A 17005-nucleotide genomic window follows, 5' to 3' on the forward strand; every position below is an offset into this window, starting at 1 on the left:
TTATTCTAGACTGGATCTTGGAAAGGAAGAGGGAAAATTCTTTTTTTAAAAGTTACTAGGTAAACTGACAAAATTTGGAGAATAGATGGTAGATTGGATAAAAGTATTATATCAATCTTAAACTGCCTGAGGTTGATAACTGGACTGTGGTATAAAAAAGAATTTCCTTAAGAAATACCCGTTGAAATTTTTAGGAGTAAAGGGGCATGATGTATTTAACCCACCCTCAAGTGATTTAAAAAAGAGTGAGTGAGAGAGAAAGGGTGAAGTAGGGGAGAAATGGAGACACTGTGCATGTGTACTTATAGAGAGAGAATGATGAAACAAGTGCGGTGAAAAGTTCATGAATCTGTGCAAGGGTATATGGAGTTCTTTGTACTACTGCTGCAACCTTTCAGTAAGCTCAAAATTATTTCCAAATTTTGGGAATTCCCTGGATGTCCAGTGGTTAGCACTCTGTGCTTTCACTGCCAAGGGCCTGGGTTCAATCCCTGTTCGGGGAACAAGGATCCCACAAGCCACACGGCGTAGCCAAAAAAAATTAATTAAAAAAAATTATTTCCAAATTAAAAAAAAATTTAAAAAGCAAATGGAAGTTCTAGAACTGAAATATACAAAAACTAAAATTAAGAACTGAATGTGGTTAAGAACAGATTATATACCAATGGAAAGTGAATCAGTGAACTATAAGATAGATAAAAAGAAAATATCCAGCATAAAGTATATAGAGACAAAAGGATAGAAAGAGAGTGTAAGAGACATAGATGACATGCATGTAGTCTATCAAATGCATAACTGGAGTCCTAGAAAGAAAGGAGAAAGAGAAAAAGGGGAAAAAAATAAAATTTGAAGAGATAATGAGTAATAGCTTTCCAAAACTGATGAAAGTCATCAAGCCACAGATTCAAAAAACCCTACAAACATAAATAAATAGAAGAGAAACAAAGACAGATTAAAAAGAAAACCACTCCTAGGCACATCAATGTAAATGTAGAAAACTAAAAGCAAAAAAGAAAAACATCAGATTGCCTTTAAAGAGGGAGCAATTAGACAGTTGACTTTTCACCAGAAATAATTCAAGAAGCCAGAAGACAATGAACAATATTTCAAAGTGCTGAAAGAAAATAACTGCCAACCTATAATTCCACTCCCAGCAAAAACATCCTACAAAAAATAAAGGCAAAATAAAGACACTTTCAGATAACTAAACGCAAAGTAAAATCACCACATCAAGATCCCAACTAAAGGAAATTTTAAAGGGTGTTCTACAAACAAAAAGAAATTTGGTGATCCCATCTAGAAAGTGAAGGAAGCAGGAGGGAACAAATATCAATAAAAATGTCAAATACATGAATAAACCCAAACAACAGTGACTACATAAAACAATAATAATGTCTTGTGGCATTTAAATAAATATAGGTGAAAAGATTCTAAGGCTCTTCCATTGTCCAGGAAGTGGGTAAAAGTACAAATTGATACCAAACTTTGATTGATGTTTTAATCTTTAAGCTAACCACTGAATGAATTATAAGAGTATATAATCTCCAAGTCAATAAGGAGAGATATGGAATATAAAAAATCTTTTGATCAATCCAAAATAAAGCAATACAGGAGAGAGAAAAAGCACAGAACAGTCAGGACAAGCACAAAACACACAGCAATATGTTATATTTAAACCCAAATATATCACTGGTTGAATTACTATAGACGAACCAACATCTCCCTTAAGAGAAAAACTTGTCTGAATGAATAAAAAAGGAAAATTCAACTATGTGCTATTAACAGTATAAACATATATATATGTTGAAAATAAAAGAATGGAACAAATTATACCTTATAAATACTAATCAAAAGAAAGCTAGTACAGCTATACTAACATTAGACAAAATCAACTTTCAAACAAAAGGCATTATTAAAAATCCAGGCCTTCCCTGGTGGCGCAGTGATTGAGAGTCCGCCTGCCGATGCAGGGAACACGGGTTCGTGCGCCGGTCTGGGAAGATCCCACATGCCACAGAGCAGCTGGGCCCATGAGCCATGGCCGCTGAGCCTGCGTGTCCAGAGCCTATGCTCCGCAATGGGAGAGGCCACAACAGTGAGAGGCCCGCGTACCGCCAAAAAATATATATATATATAGAGGGACATTTTGTTATGGTAAAACAGTTAATTCACCAGGAAGATACAGTAAGTCTAAATTTCAATGCATCTAATAAGATATCTTTCAAATACAGACAATTCTACAATCATAGTGTGAGATTTAATCACACCTTTCTCAGTAAATAATTTTAAAAAAATAAGTTAGAATATAAAACGTTTGAGGACTACCATTAACAAAAACTGACCCACACTACACCCAACAACTGCAGAATCCACATTATTTGGTGCATCTAGAACATTAGACTAAATTGATCATATGCTGAGCTGTAAGGGAAATCTCAATAAATATGAAAAGAATAAAATACAGGATAGGTTCTCTGACAAGAGTACAAATAAGGTAAGTTAATAATAAGATAACCAGGAAATCATCAACTGTTTGGAAATTAACAATTATACTTTAAATACCTATGGATCAAGAAGAAATCACAAAGAGAGCTAAAAAACATTTGAAGAGAATGATAATGAACATACTACTTATGAAAACTTGTAAAATACATAAAAATTAGGAAATTGAAAAGATTAAAAGGATATAATAGCAACAAGGACATACTGTATAGCCCAGGGGATTATACCCATTATCTTATAATAACCTATAATGGAATATAACCTGAAAAAATACTGAATCACTATGATGCACACCTGAAACTAACACAATATTGTAAATCAACTATACTTCAATTAAAGAAAAGAATATGATAAATACCAACAACCCATTTGCAGAAAACAAACATTTAGTACATTAATCTTCAACATTTCTCCCAAAAAAGTATCTATACAGTTTTGGTTTGTTTTTACCTTAAAAGCCTAAGAATTACACTCTTGTTATTTTTAAAAAATCTTTATTTTAATGACTAGAAAAATGTTCAACTTATATTTCACTTTCTGTATAACCCTTTGAGGACAGTTTCTATTATTTTTAGTCTCATTCCCCAAAGAGTATCTAGGACTGAAATAATTTTACATGTTAATTCAAAAGTAAATTTAGGTCTAGAAAGTCTTTAATACATAGTTCACAGAAGCATTATACCCTCATATATCAGAAATAAATATTTTTCTTTCATTAACTCTTCCTTTACCTGACTATTCCTGATGAGTGTTCATCAAGTGTTCCTCTTAATAAAGAGTCTGACAGCCTATAGGAATGTACACTTTCTTTTTTTCTAAATTAAATAAGCTATTTAATAAATATATAAAGTGTTGTAGCACTAATTCAGATCCCTAAGAAAACTTTCTTTTCTAAAACATCACACAGAATAAATGTAGCAGAGTCACTCACCACTTGATCTATTCTTACGACTTGATTTCCCTCCAGTAAGAAGCATCTTGAGACTATTCCGAAACATGGTTGTGCTATTCTAGTATTCACAAAACTGTAAAAGAAAATGTGGGAAAACGTTAGAAAACTTGGTTTTCTATTCAAAATACTATTAAGAATTAATTTTAAATGTGCTATAAGGAATTAACTACTCTGTTTAAATATATAGTACAGAAATTTTAACTACATGAGAGAAACATTTATTTAAATAATTTAATTTAATTAAACATTTATGTTGTTTCTTAAAAATATACTATAATACTTTGAGTACCCTAAGAGACAAAGGTAGACATCACTGAGGGTACACAGAAATAGAAAACAATTAGGTTGCTATAAATACAGTTTACCCTTCCACCAAGCTCTCCATTTCTTGGACAATTGTCCCATATGCTCAATACACACACCCAAAGTTTAAGAGTTCAGAACTTAAGAACGGATGCCTATTTCCCATTGGTCAAGCCAGAATTCCATCTCATGAGACTACTAATATACATGAGTACATCAGTATACAGATATACTACTAACCTCTTTATGTCCCGCTCCTATCAAAGGAAAATCCTGCTGACTGTGCTTTGGATTATGTCCTCTCTCACCTCAAGAACTTTTATCTAAAAGTCATCTTCCTTTTCTCTCTCACGCAGCTTTAATTTTTTTCTCTCTACTGAATCATTCCAGTCATAACATAAACATGCTAGTACGTCCTAACCAAAAACAAATAAGTAAGCCCCTCTCTGTACTCCCACAAGGACCAATTACTGCTCCTATATCCTTGCTATGCACAGCAAAATTTCCCAAGTGTCAGTACTCGGCACCTGCAGCAGATTGAACAGAGCAAATGTGAATTAGAACAGAGGTTAACAGAAAATCTCCAAACCAAAGCACAGAGAAATTAAAGGTTGAAAACTACAGAAGAGTATGAGAGGCATATGGAATCCTTTGAAAGGTTCTAACATACATATCATTGAAATCCCAGAAAAAAAGAAAGAAACGTTATATGAAGTGACAACAATCAAGAATTTCCTAACACTGATGAGACATAAAGCCACATCTTTAAGCAGCTAGGGAAAAAATAAACACACTGAAAGAAGCAACAATCAACAGACTGAGCGATAACTTTGAATAGAAATGCTGAACGGCACAAGACAATGGAATGACTGCTTAAAATTTTCGAAAGAAAAGAGGTGCTAATCAAGAAATCTATTCACAGTTTTAAATGTTTTGAAAAATGAAAATGAAATAAAGGTGATTTCAGAACAAAAACAAGGAATTTATCAGTAAAAGAAATACTAAAAGGGAGTTCTTCCAACAAAGGAAAATAATACTAGAAAAAAACATAGAAATGCAAAAAGGAAGAGCCATAGAAAAGTAAGTATATTGGCAAATATGAATGAACTATAATTGTAAAAAAATATAACATTACTAATTTGTTAAGTTTAAAATATATAGAGATTTTAAATGCATAACGACAATGACAGAAAAGTGAGGAGTGGGGTAAATGAAGTTAAAGTGTCCAAGATATCTGTCTACATTGTGCAGGAAGTGGCAGAAGTAATAATTTACACTAGACAGCAACAACTCAAAATTCATGTAGTAATTTCTAGGATAGCCATTAAAAGCTAACTGAGGTGAGAAAAAGAATGATTAAAATATCTGACTGAACCAAAGAAGCTAAGAAGTGAGAGAAAAAGCACAGTACCTGTGGATAAAATATAAAATAAATAGTATGTTGGTAGCTTTAAACTTAAATTATATCTGTTATTATGTTAAATACTCTACTAAAAGACTATTTATGGACACAGAAAGATTAAATATAAAATGATGAGAAAAGATATACCACAAAACAATCAATTAAAAAGAAGCTAGCATAGCTATGCCAATATCAAAGTAGACAAGGCAAGATATTTCTTAATAATTAAAAAGTCATACCAACAAGAAGATACCCTAATTCTAAACCTCAATGGACCCAACAACAAAGCTTAAAAATATACAAAGCAAAAATATCCAAGACTAATAGATGATACAGGAAATCCATAATCACGTGGGAGACCAACACACATTTGTCAATAGCTACAAGATCAAGCAGACAAAAAATTCACTTAAGATATATTGATAGACGATTTGAACTACATAATTAACCAACTAGACTTACAAAGTATATGTATAGTACGCGCTTCCAAATAAAAAGAGAATACACAAACTATACACAAAACATATACCAAAATGGACCATATGCTGGGTTATAAAGCAAGTCTCAATAAATTTCAAAGCACTGAACTCTTTAGGAGTATATTCTCTGACTACAACGCAAATTATTACAAGTGAATAATTTTTAAAAATTGAGAAAATCCCCTACTGCTTGAAAATTAAGTGATGCACTTCTAAATAACCCATGAGTCAAAAAACGTAAATAAATCACAATGGAAATTTTAAAAAATTTGCAATGAATGATAATGAAAAAATGACTTAGGGAAACATATGGGATGTAACTAAAGCAATGCTTATAAATAAATGTATACCTTAAATGCAGTATTAGAACAGAAGGGTCAAAATCAATAGCTAAACTTCTATCTCAAGAAGTTCAAAAACAAACAGCAAACCAAATCCAAAGAAAGTAAATGGAAAGAAACAGTAAAGAGTAAAAATGAGTGAAGCAGAAAACAAATCCAAAATGGATAAAATCAACAAAGTCAAACACTGGATTTCTGAAAAGCAGCAAAATTGAAAAACCTAGTAGCAGGGCTGATCAAGAAAAACAGATGGAAATTACCAATATCAGGAATGAAATAGGGGACATCATTTCAGATACTAAAGCCTTTTTCTAAATAGGAAGATATACGAACAACTTTACACTTAATTTAACATTTTACATGAAACAAATTCTTTGAAAAATACAACTTAATGAAACACAAAGTTGAGCAGAAAATCTCAACTAGCTCTACCTCTATTAAAGAAACTGAATTTATCAAAACTTTTCCCACAAAGAAAAGTACCGGGCCAGACTATTTCACTGGTGAAGTCTGGCAAACATTTAAGAGTAACACCAATCTTATAAAAATTCTTTAAGAAAATAAAAATAATACTTCCCAACACATTTTAAGAGGGCAACATGATCTTAATCACAAAATCTAACTGATTATAAGAAAAGACAATTACAGATTACATACCTCATGAACATCGACTCAAAAATCCTTAATGAAAGACACTGAAAACTACAAAAGGTTGCTTTAAAAAGAATTAAAGAAGACCTAAATAAGTAGAGACAGAGGCACACCTCGGAGATATTGTGGGTTTGGTTCCAGACCACTGCAAAAAAGTAAATACTACAATAAAGTGAGTCACACGAATTTTTTGGTTTCCCAGTGCATATGAAAGTTATATTTACTCTATACTGTAGTCTATTAAGTATGCAATATCATTATGTCTGAGAAAACAATGCATTATATATACCTTAATTTTAAAATACTTTAATGCTAACCATCACCCAAGCCTTCAGCAAGTTATAGTGATAACATCAAAGATCACTGATCACATACAGAAAATAAACTAGTGGTTACCAAAGGGGACAGGCAAATTAGGGGTATGGGACTAAGACATACAAACTACTGTGCATAAAATAGATAAGCAACAAGGATATATTGTATAGCACAGGGAATTACAGCCATTTCTTGTAGTAACTTTTAATGGAGTACAATCTGTAAAAATATTGAATCACTATGCTGTATATCTGAAACCAATATAATATTGTATAAATCATACCTCAATTTTAAAAAAGATCATTGATCACAGATCACCATAACAAATATAATAAAAAATGAAAATGTCTGAAATATTGCAAGAATACCAAATTGTGTCAGAGACATGAAGTGAACAAATACTGTTGGAAAAATGGTGCCAATAGACTTGCTCAACTCAGGGTTGCCACAAATCTTCAATATGTAAAAAACACAATATCTGCAAGGCACAGTAAAGTGAAGCATAGTAAAACAAGGTATGCCTATATACTATGTTCACAGATCGGAAGGTTCAATATCGTTAAACTGTCAATTCTCCCTATATTGCTCTAAAGAAACAATACAATCTCAACCAAATTCCAGCAGGCATTTTTTTTGTGTGTAAATTGAGAAGCTGATTCTAAAATGCATATGGTACTGCAAAGAGCCTAGAACATCCAAAGCAATCTTGGAAACTACCAAAAAACGCTAAAGCACTTATAAGACCTGAAATCAAGACTTACTCTATAAAGCTCCAGTAACTGTGACAGTACAGTACTGTCGTAAGATTCATCAAATAGATCAATGGAACAGAATAGCTAGTGTAGAAAAAGACCTATACTTAATACCGTCATTTGTTTTCAACAAAGTCATTAACGGGTAAAGGAAAGTCTTTTCAACAAATGGTGGTGGAACAAATATATATCCATTTCTTAAAACTTAACCTTGATCTGTGTCTCACACTATACATGAAAATTAATTCAAAGTAAATCAAACATCAAACATCACATAAATGCTAAACTAATAAAGCTTTCAGAAGAAAACACAGGAGAATATCTTTATTACTTAGAGCAGGCAAAGGATTCTTAGACACAGCAAGTAATAACCATAAAAATTCATTAAAATGTAAAAAAAATCTGCTCATCAAAAATAACATTAAGTAAATGAATAGACAAATCACAAACTGGGAGAAATTATGCACAAAACATATATCTAACACAAATAAACATCCAAGATATATAAAAAACACCTACAACTCGATAATAAAGAGACAATTCAATTTTTAAATGGGTAAAAGATTTGAATAGACACTTTAAAAAAAAAGATATATCTTCTTTTTTAACACACATATAAAAGGAGCTCAACATTCTGTCATTGGGTAAATACAAATTACAACGAGCTACCTCTATATTCCCACCAGAAGAGCTAATTTTTTAAAGCCTGACAATATCAAATATTGACCGGGATGGAGAGCAACTGAAATTCTTAATACATTGTTTTAGGAGTATAATGATACAATTGCTTTGGAGAGTTTATTATAAAACTAAGCATATACCTAACATATGACTCCACCCCTTACATATTTACCCAGGAGAAATGAAAACATATGTACTTAAAAAGACTAGTACAACAATTTTCATAGCAGCTTTATTCATAACAGCCAAAAACTAGCACAGGTGCCCATCAACAGGAAGATGGATAAACTGTGGGATCTTCTTACAGTGGAATACTACTCAGCAATAAAAAGGTATGAACTATTAATATGTTCAACAACACAGATAAATCTCAAAATATAGTATGTTGAGTGAAAGAAACTTACATTAAAATGTATGCAGTTGGGCTTCCCTGGTGGTGCAATGGTTGAGAATCTGCCTGCTAATGCAGGGGACATGGGTTCGAGCCCTGGTCTAGGAGGATCCCACATGCCGCGGAGCAACTAGGCCCGTGAGCCACGACTACTGAGCCTGCGCGTCTTGAGCCTGTGCTCTGCAACAACAGAGGCCGCGATAGTGAGAGGCCCGCGCGCACCACGATGAAGAGTGGCCCCCGCTTGCCACAACTAGAGAAAGCCCTCGCACAGAAACGAAGACCCAACACAGCAAAAATAAATTAATAAAATGTATGCATTAATATATGGTAAGAAAAAAATCAGAATAATTGTTGTCTCTTAGGAATAGATATGAGAATTAACTGAGAAAAGGCATGAGTAAATTTTCCAGTATGATGGCAATATTCCGTATCTTGAGGGAGCTTGGGATACACATATGCATACATTTGTCAAAACTCAGCCAATGTTCACACCAGATTTATGCATCACATTGCATATAAATTTTACTTCAGAAGAAAAAAGTAAGAAAATATTCAACTTTACTTAATGATATTCATGCTTAAATATTTAGAGGAAAGCATACTGACATATCCAATTACTTTGAAATGCATTAAAAAAATAAGACAAAATGAGAGAAGTGAAGGCACACATGTAATAAAGCAATTATAGCAAAATGCTAACACAAGATTCTAAGTAGTAGATATACATGTGTTAAATGTAAAATTATGTTAAATATCTATATGTTTGAATTTTTTTATATGAGGTAAAAACACACTGCCACAAAAGAAACTCTAGGCCCAGATGATTTCAACAATTTAAGGAAAAAATAATATCAATCTTACACAAATTGTTCCAGACCGCAGAAGAATAGGAAGCATTTCCAAACATGTTTTCTAAAGACAGCATAAGCTTGATAACAAAAGTCAACAAGGTTGTTACAGGAAAGAAATGTTACAGACCTCTTTTGCCACAAGTACAAAAATTCTAAACAAAATATTGGCAAAATCAAATCTACCAATATATAGATCAGGACCAAGTGGTGGTTTAATTCAGAAATGAAAAATGATTTAACACATGAAAATCAATATAATTTACCATGTAACAAAATAAATCATATTATCAATAGATGAAACAAAACCAATTGATAAAATTCAACATTCATTCATTATTTTTTTAAAAACTTACACAAAACAATAAAAGAGAAGCTCTTTAATATCATAAAGTGTATCTTTTAAAAAGCCTATAGAGGAACTCCCTGGTGACGCAGTGGTTAAGAATCTGCCTGCCAATGCAGGGGACGCAGGTTCGATTCCTGGTCCGGGAAGACCCCACATGCCACAGAGCAGCTAAGCACGTGCACCACAACTACTGAGCCTGCGCTCTAGACCCGGTGAGCCCCAACTACTGAGCCCACGAGCCCCAACTACTGAAGCCTGCGCACCTACAGCACATGCTCCGCAACAAAAGAAGCCACCGCACTGCAACAGAGAGCAGCCCCCGCTCGCTGCAACCAGAGAAAGCCCGTGCGCAGCAATGAAGACACAACGCAGCCAAAAATAAATAAATTTATTTAAAAAAATAAAAAGCCTATAGCAAACATCATACTAAATGGTGAATGACTGCAAACATTCCCCGAGACTGAAGAATGTGACCACCTATTATCACTACTTGCACTTAACATGGCCCTGAAGGTCTTAGCCAGTACAAATAGCTAAGAACATGGAATAGAAAGTATAAAGAATGAGAACAAAAATGCCACTTTCACAAACAGTATGATTACTTAGAAAACCTAAAAGAATTTATAAACCATTAGAATTAATAAGTGAATTTAGCAAGGTCATTAGATACAGTGTAAAACAAGATTTAAGGTGAACATCAAAAAATAACTTATTCTGGGCTTCCCTGGTAGAGCAGTGGTTGAGAGTCCACCTGCCGATGCAGGGGACATGGGTTCCTGCCCCGGTCTGGGAAGATCCCACACGCCGCGGAGCGGCTGGGCCCGTGAGCCACGGCCGCTGAGCCTGCGTGTCCTGAGCCTGTGCTCCGCAACGGGAGAGGCCACAGCAGTGAGAGGCCCGCGTATCGCAAAAAAAAATAAATAAACCTATTCTTTTTCCAGTGAAGATAAATATGGTGATGAATCCTAAAAATATTTCAAGCATTTATGAAATATTCCTTTTATATATGCACTTGAGAGCCATTTTTAGGGTTTCTGCCCCCTAATCTTACTTTAAGAGACTATCTGAGAAGTAAAAGTTCCAAGCTTGATAAGTACTTACTTCACTAATATTTGAAAGACTTAAAAAATTTGTTTTATATGTAGGGATATATAAAAAATATACTTCATGCTTTAAAACATACCATGAAATTTAAATAGCAAACTTTAGAATTCTTAAATTTATATTTTCTTAGAAGAGAATGAACAACTATTTTCTTATATATCAGATTCTCTGCGTGCGTACAAGTGAGAAAAATACATATTATGTAAAATATTATACACATATGATTTCATTTAGTCCTCATCAAAACCTCCTTAAGACAGGTAGTATTTGCTTCATTTTAAAGAAAAGGAAGCTGAATTAAAGAAAAGCAAAATAGCATGTCCACAGTTATACAGCTAATAAATGCTTAAGGTCATATTTGAACCCATGCTCTTTGTCCTCCTCCTCAGTGTCTCTTCTTAAATAAGAAACGCTTAATAAATCTATTTAAAAGAGCTGAAACTATGAAATTTCTAAATCTAGCTTTCCAAATTAAAACTCCCAGAAGCAGTATTCCATTTGGTTCTTGTTTTTAAAATACGTTTATTTATCTTTTTGTGGCACTACCACATACTTATTTTACCTTACTCTAGTAAATTTTTTTTTTTTAAAGTACTGCTACAGGTTGGCATTAGTCTTTGCAAATGCATCAAGAAAAATTATGACAAAACTCATTTGGGGGTGGGGGGAGAAAAGATATCCTGCTTTAGTGGACACTATGATGTCCCACCCAGATCCTCATTACAGGATCAGTGCATCCGTCCCTCCAGGTGTTACTATTGGCTGAGAGCTGCTCCCCCTTCACCAGACAACTGCTCTAGACTGACTAGAGCCACCAATGACTCATTAGTGCAGGAGTACAAAAGACCAGCTCCTTTTAATTCAAGGAGGGCAACTCTGTGGAATGATTTATGCTCCAAAGCCCTCACCCATCTCTTTCTATTCTTTATTTTTCTTCAAATACTGATCTCTAAATGATGTATTATATACCTGTTTTTTTTTACTGTCAGTTCCCCCACTAGAATATAAGCTTCACAAAGGTATGAACGCTGCTTATTTAACTCACTGCTGCAAGTCCATAACTGGAGAATAATGCCTGGTAAACAGCAGGTACCAAATAAATATTTACTGAATTAATCAATTAATTTCTTTAGTTTGTATATCACTGTCCAAATCGAATCTCTTGTAGAGAAATCTGATCTTACTCTTTTTATCCTCGATGCCTAGCTCATAGGAGGTTCTCAACACTTCTTAAATTAGTAAATAAATCAATGAATAATTGAGCAAAGACTTGATTAATCAGAGTATTAACTTGGTAAAGAGGTAAACAGATATAATATAAGTAAGCTTCAACAGACAGAAACAGGTTATGAACTAACTAGAATAATGAAGGCTAAAATGATTGTGCGTCAGAGAAGGGTACAGAAATTTTAGTCAAGTCCAAATTTTTATCTGAGGAAAAATCAAGAAAATTCTAGACATACTTCAAACTTCTGCCTAACTCAGACCTTACTGCTATATATGTATAGTTCTTCAAAGTTTCAAAAGGAAAAAAAGTATAGGCACAGATTTTTATTAGAAAAAAATGAATTATTGCTTAAAATTTACTAAAACTAGGAGTAAAAAAGAATAAAAATTTTATATCTAAAAATAAGCCAAGATAACATTCTATAGTTAATTTAAGTAAAAATGATGACGGGTGAAATAAATTAATTATAATGATAATCACTTTTTGAAGTACAGAGGGGTTTTTTTGGTCTTTGGTAGTCCTAAAACATTTTATTAAAATTGACTAAAATGTATAAAGAATGAAATGAAACATAAAATACTTATTTAAGGCTAATTATCCATCTCATTGCTACATTTTGATAAAATGACTTTCTTATTCAAGTTAACCCACCACTAGAAAATTTATTGTAATAAAATATTAATACAGAAACTCTACAAACCTGAAGCTAAGTGGAAAATGACAGTTTGATCTAATTGGATTTATGACAGTAATATATGGCTAAATTTCACCCTACTTTTCCAAGTTTCAGATCCAAATTTTTTTAAATGTTAACTCTCTAGGAGAAATAATCTAAAGTCCTGGCAAGTGAATCTCTGGCAGGAGAATAATGAACAACATTCACAGACCCCCAATCATTTCTAATTGTCTCGTACTTAACTGATTCAAACCTTACGTTATCTACATGACCCCGAAGCTTCTATGTTTGTGACACACGGCTTAAACCATTCAGGAAAAGTATTGACTATTCTGGCCCTAATGGTCCACCAACGCTGGAAATTCAATGTCCTATCTCAATACCTTCTTGCACTATTTTATTAGTGGATAATCAATTTTCATTTTCAATGTTCATCCCTCCTGCACATAGAAAGCCCTTTTCTTATCCTGTTATTCAAAAAAGGAGCACAATATCCCCTTCATTTAAACATTTATGTAATAATAATGTAATCAAATTAACTCTTAAGCACTTCTGCACCATTCAGGCTAAATAATCGCAGAATTCCCTTTAACTTTTCCATATCAGACATTTTGCGTTCTGTTAGCCAGCTTCAAAAAAAAATAATCTGTGCTCCTAAATTGTCTTCCATTATCAGTGGTTTGGTATCATTTTTATTCTTATTTCTGGTTTTGTGGTAGATTGATTTATTCTTACTTTTTTTTGTTTTCTCATTCTAGAAACAAGTTGCTTGACATTGGAACTATACCTAGTAGATAAATTATACTATTAACATGCTGTTAAAGTTCTATAGGATCTGAAGAAAATGTTTTCAACAGTAAGAAAATAAAAAACAAGGAAAAGTAATAAACTAAGATATTGTCTGTAGAATTTTAATTACAAAAACAAAAATACATACTGATCCAAATGATGAATTATCACCTTTCCCTATCCAGAAAACCAACAAAATCTCCTTCTAGAATTCTCTCCACAATATTTGGATACTGCCTTTATCAGAGTCCCCTTGAAAACAAATCTGTTGGTATAACTGTGAAAAGTAAACTATAGATCTTTAAAGTAGATGCCACTCATTTTTGAGCATTACCCTTCCCTTCAGAGAAAGTTTTGCAAGGGAAAAAAACACACACACATACCCATGCTTACTAAACATTTCAAAGAAAAATTTTAAACATTACAGGGAAAGATGCAGTGCTTAATGATGCAGATATGATGGAAATGTTGGAAAATATGATAATATTTTATAATACATGGTTTTAATGGAAGATGCTAAGCACTTAAGTACATAACCTTGATTTTAAAGTATCTAAAAGATAGCATATTCCTCATACAGAAAACATAGCACAAGAATGTAATTAATGACTATAAAGTTGTTTAGTGTTTATTTAGTATATGTTTATCTCACTAGACTGTAAAAGCAAGGTTACCACTGAAACCCTTGCACCAGACACAGAAGCTGGTACATAAAATGCATTTAGTGAGTATTTGTTAAAGGCATGAGGGGGTGCCAAAAAATGGACTCACAAATAATCTAAGAGAGAAATAGAGAAGAAAAGAAGATCTCAAAAAAGTATGCACATAACTATAACAGGAGAAGTAAATAACCAATGACAAATGCAATAATGTGAACCATGAGAATATTAGTTAAAAAATAAATCCAGGGCTTCCCTGGTGGTGCAGTGGTTGAGAGTCCTCCTGCCGATGCAGGGGACACGGGTTCGTGCCCCGGTCCAGGAGAATCCCACATGCCGCGGAGTGGCTGGGCCCGTGAGCCATGGCCGCTGAGCCTGAGCGTCCGGAGCCTGTGCTCCGCAACGGGAGCGGGCACAACAGTGAGAGGCCCGTGTACCGCAAAAAAAAATAATAATAAAAAAAAATAAATCCAGCAGCATAAACTGGGGCTTTTGAAAAATGGTTAAAACTCTACGTTAAAAAAAAAAAAAAGGATAAACAATGATAGGACAAAATCAGTACAAGAATGAAGAATCATCTGTCCACTATCTGGAAATTGCATGTTTTTCCATCTGTGAAAGGCATGTTGAATGACCAGTATATTATCAAGAATGGCTTTCCACTGAATGTTGACTGAGGTAAATTGCTAGATGTGTCAGATACATTCCATTAAATAACTCCAGAAGTACCTACAATTAATCAAAGATAAGAGACAGTGACAATATAAAGACGGAAGGACTAAGGGAAAATCCAGAGTATCCAGTATAATATACAATAATCATAAAATGTCTGCTCATACTTTAACTTTTTTGAACAAGTTATATCCAGAGAAGTCTTTGGACTGAACAAAATTAGCTGAGCTCTGTCCACAGATAAACAATGGTAATTTCTCTGAGAAATTCTGAACTGCACTGAATAGCATCAAATCATGCAATCTCATTCAAGATTTGAGGGCACAGGAAGGAATGTAGGGCAATTAATTTCTCAAGTAAGGGGAGAAATTGATGATGGGCTCCATCTTACTCTCAATCATCTCACTGTAACGTCCACACAAGGATGCTCACTCTAGCAGTGTATGAAAAATAAAGGAAGACATGGGTATGTATAGCAGCTTTATTTATAAGTGCCCAAACTTGGACGCAACCAAGATGTCCTTAAGCAGGTGAGTAGATAAATAAACTGTGGTATCCAGATTATGGAATATTATTCAGCACTAAAAAGAGATGAGCTATCAAGCCATGAAAAACCATGGAGGAAACTTAAATGCATATTAAGTGAAAGAAACCAATCTGAAAAGACTGTAAGATTCCAACTATGTGACATTCTGCAAAAGGCAAAACTATGAATACTAAAAAGATTAGTGGCTGCTAAGGGTTGCAGGGAGTGATGATTAGGCAGAGCAGAGGATGTTTAGGGCAGCAAAAATATTCTATATGATATTACAATTGTAGATATATGTCATTATACGTTTGTCAAAACCCACAGAATGTATACCACCAAGAGTGAACCCTAATGTAAACTATGGACTTTGGGTGATAATGTCAATGTAGGTTCGTCAATTTTAACAGATGTACCACTGAAACGTGGGATGCTGACTGTGGGGAAGGTTGTGTATCTGTGGGGACAGGGGGTACATAAGAACTCTGTACTTTCTACTTAACTTTGCTGTGAATCTAAAACTGCTCTAAAATATAAAGCTTCTTAATTTTTTTAAAAAAGAGAATGAAAGAAGGCACAGAATGAGGGAGGTAGAGAGGAAGAGAGGACCCATTAATACGGAAATGATTAAATTTTGGCATAGGAAATACTATGAACTATGGAACACTGTGTATGGTTTAAGCAGTATGCAGCACATCTCTTCTAAGATTAAAAATTCTCCAAGCTTTATCCTTAAGTGAAAAAAAGCAAGTAACAGAGCAGTGTGTGCAGTACAGTCTTATAATTTTAAAAACTATGAGTCTGTTGACCTGTACACATATGATACACATATGTACTTAAAACTGTGGAGTAAAACTTGTGAGAGAAGATACACAAAACTTCTCAGTGGTTTCCGTAGGAGATGAATACAATGTTGAAAGGAAGATAAATGTGAATTTTTAATTAAATGTATTTGTATTAATGTTAAAAAATAATAGGGCTTCCCTGGTGGTGCAGTGGTTGAGAGTCCGCCTGCCGATGCAGGGGATACGGGTTCGTGCCCTGGTCCAGGAAGATCCCACATGCCGTGGAGTGGCTGGGCCCGTGAGCCATGGCTGCTGAGCCTTTGCGTCTGGAGCCTGTGCTCCGCAACGGGAGAGACCACAACAGTGAGAGGCCCGCGTACCACAAAAAAATAAATAAATAATAATAATAATAATAAATAAAAATCAGTTGACCCATAGTACATTCACCATCTCTGTCTAGTTCCAAAACATTTTCATCATCTCGAAAGTATTTATTCATTATTGATGTCAGTATAAATTTTTAAATTATTAAGTTGACATAAATTTTCTTTGACTCCCCCAAAAAGCAGATAAGATCTCACAGGCTGAAGGATGAGA

At 33.8% G+C, this 17005-nt stretch overlaps 1 protein-coding gene across 7 annotated transcripts in view; it reads right to left on the minus strand.

The window, feature by feature from the left end:
* Nucleotides 1–17005, minus strand: part of TANC2 (tetratricopeptide repeat, ankyrin repeat and coiled-coil containing 2) — a 357539-nt gene that overhangs the window by 321428 nt on the left and 19106 nt on the right. For all 7 annotated transcript variants that reach the window (XM_030843275.2, XM_060290546.1, XM_060290544.1 and 4 more), the window contains exon 2: nucleotides 3434–3527. In XM_030843275.2, coding sequence (XP_030699135.1) covers nucleotides 3434–3500 — 67 coding nt within the window. In that variant the 5' untranslated portion in view covers nucleotides 3501–3527. The remainder of the gene's footprint in view (nucleotides 1–3433; nucleotides 3528–17005) is intronic.

Source organism: Globicephala melas, chromosome 20, assembly GCF_963455315.2.
Source record: "Globicephala melas chromosome 20, mGloMel1.2, whole genome shotgun sequence".
Taxonomy (NCBI): domain Eukaryota; kingdom Metazoa; phylum Chordata; class Mammalia; order Artiodactyla; family Delphinidae; genus Globicephala; species Globicephala melas.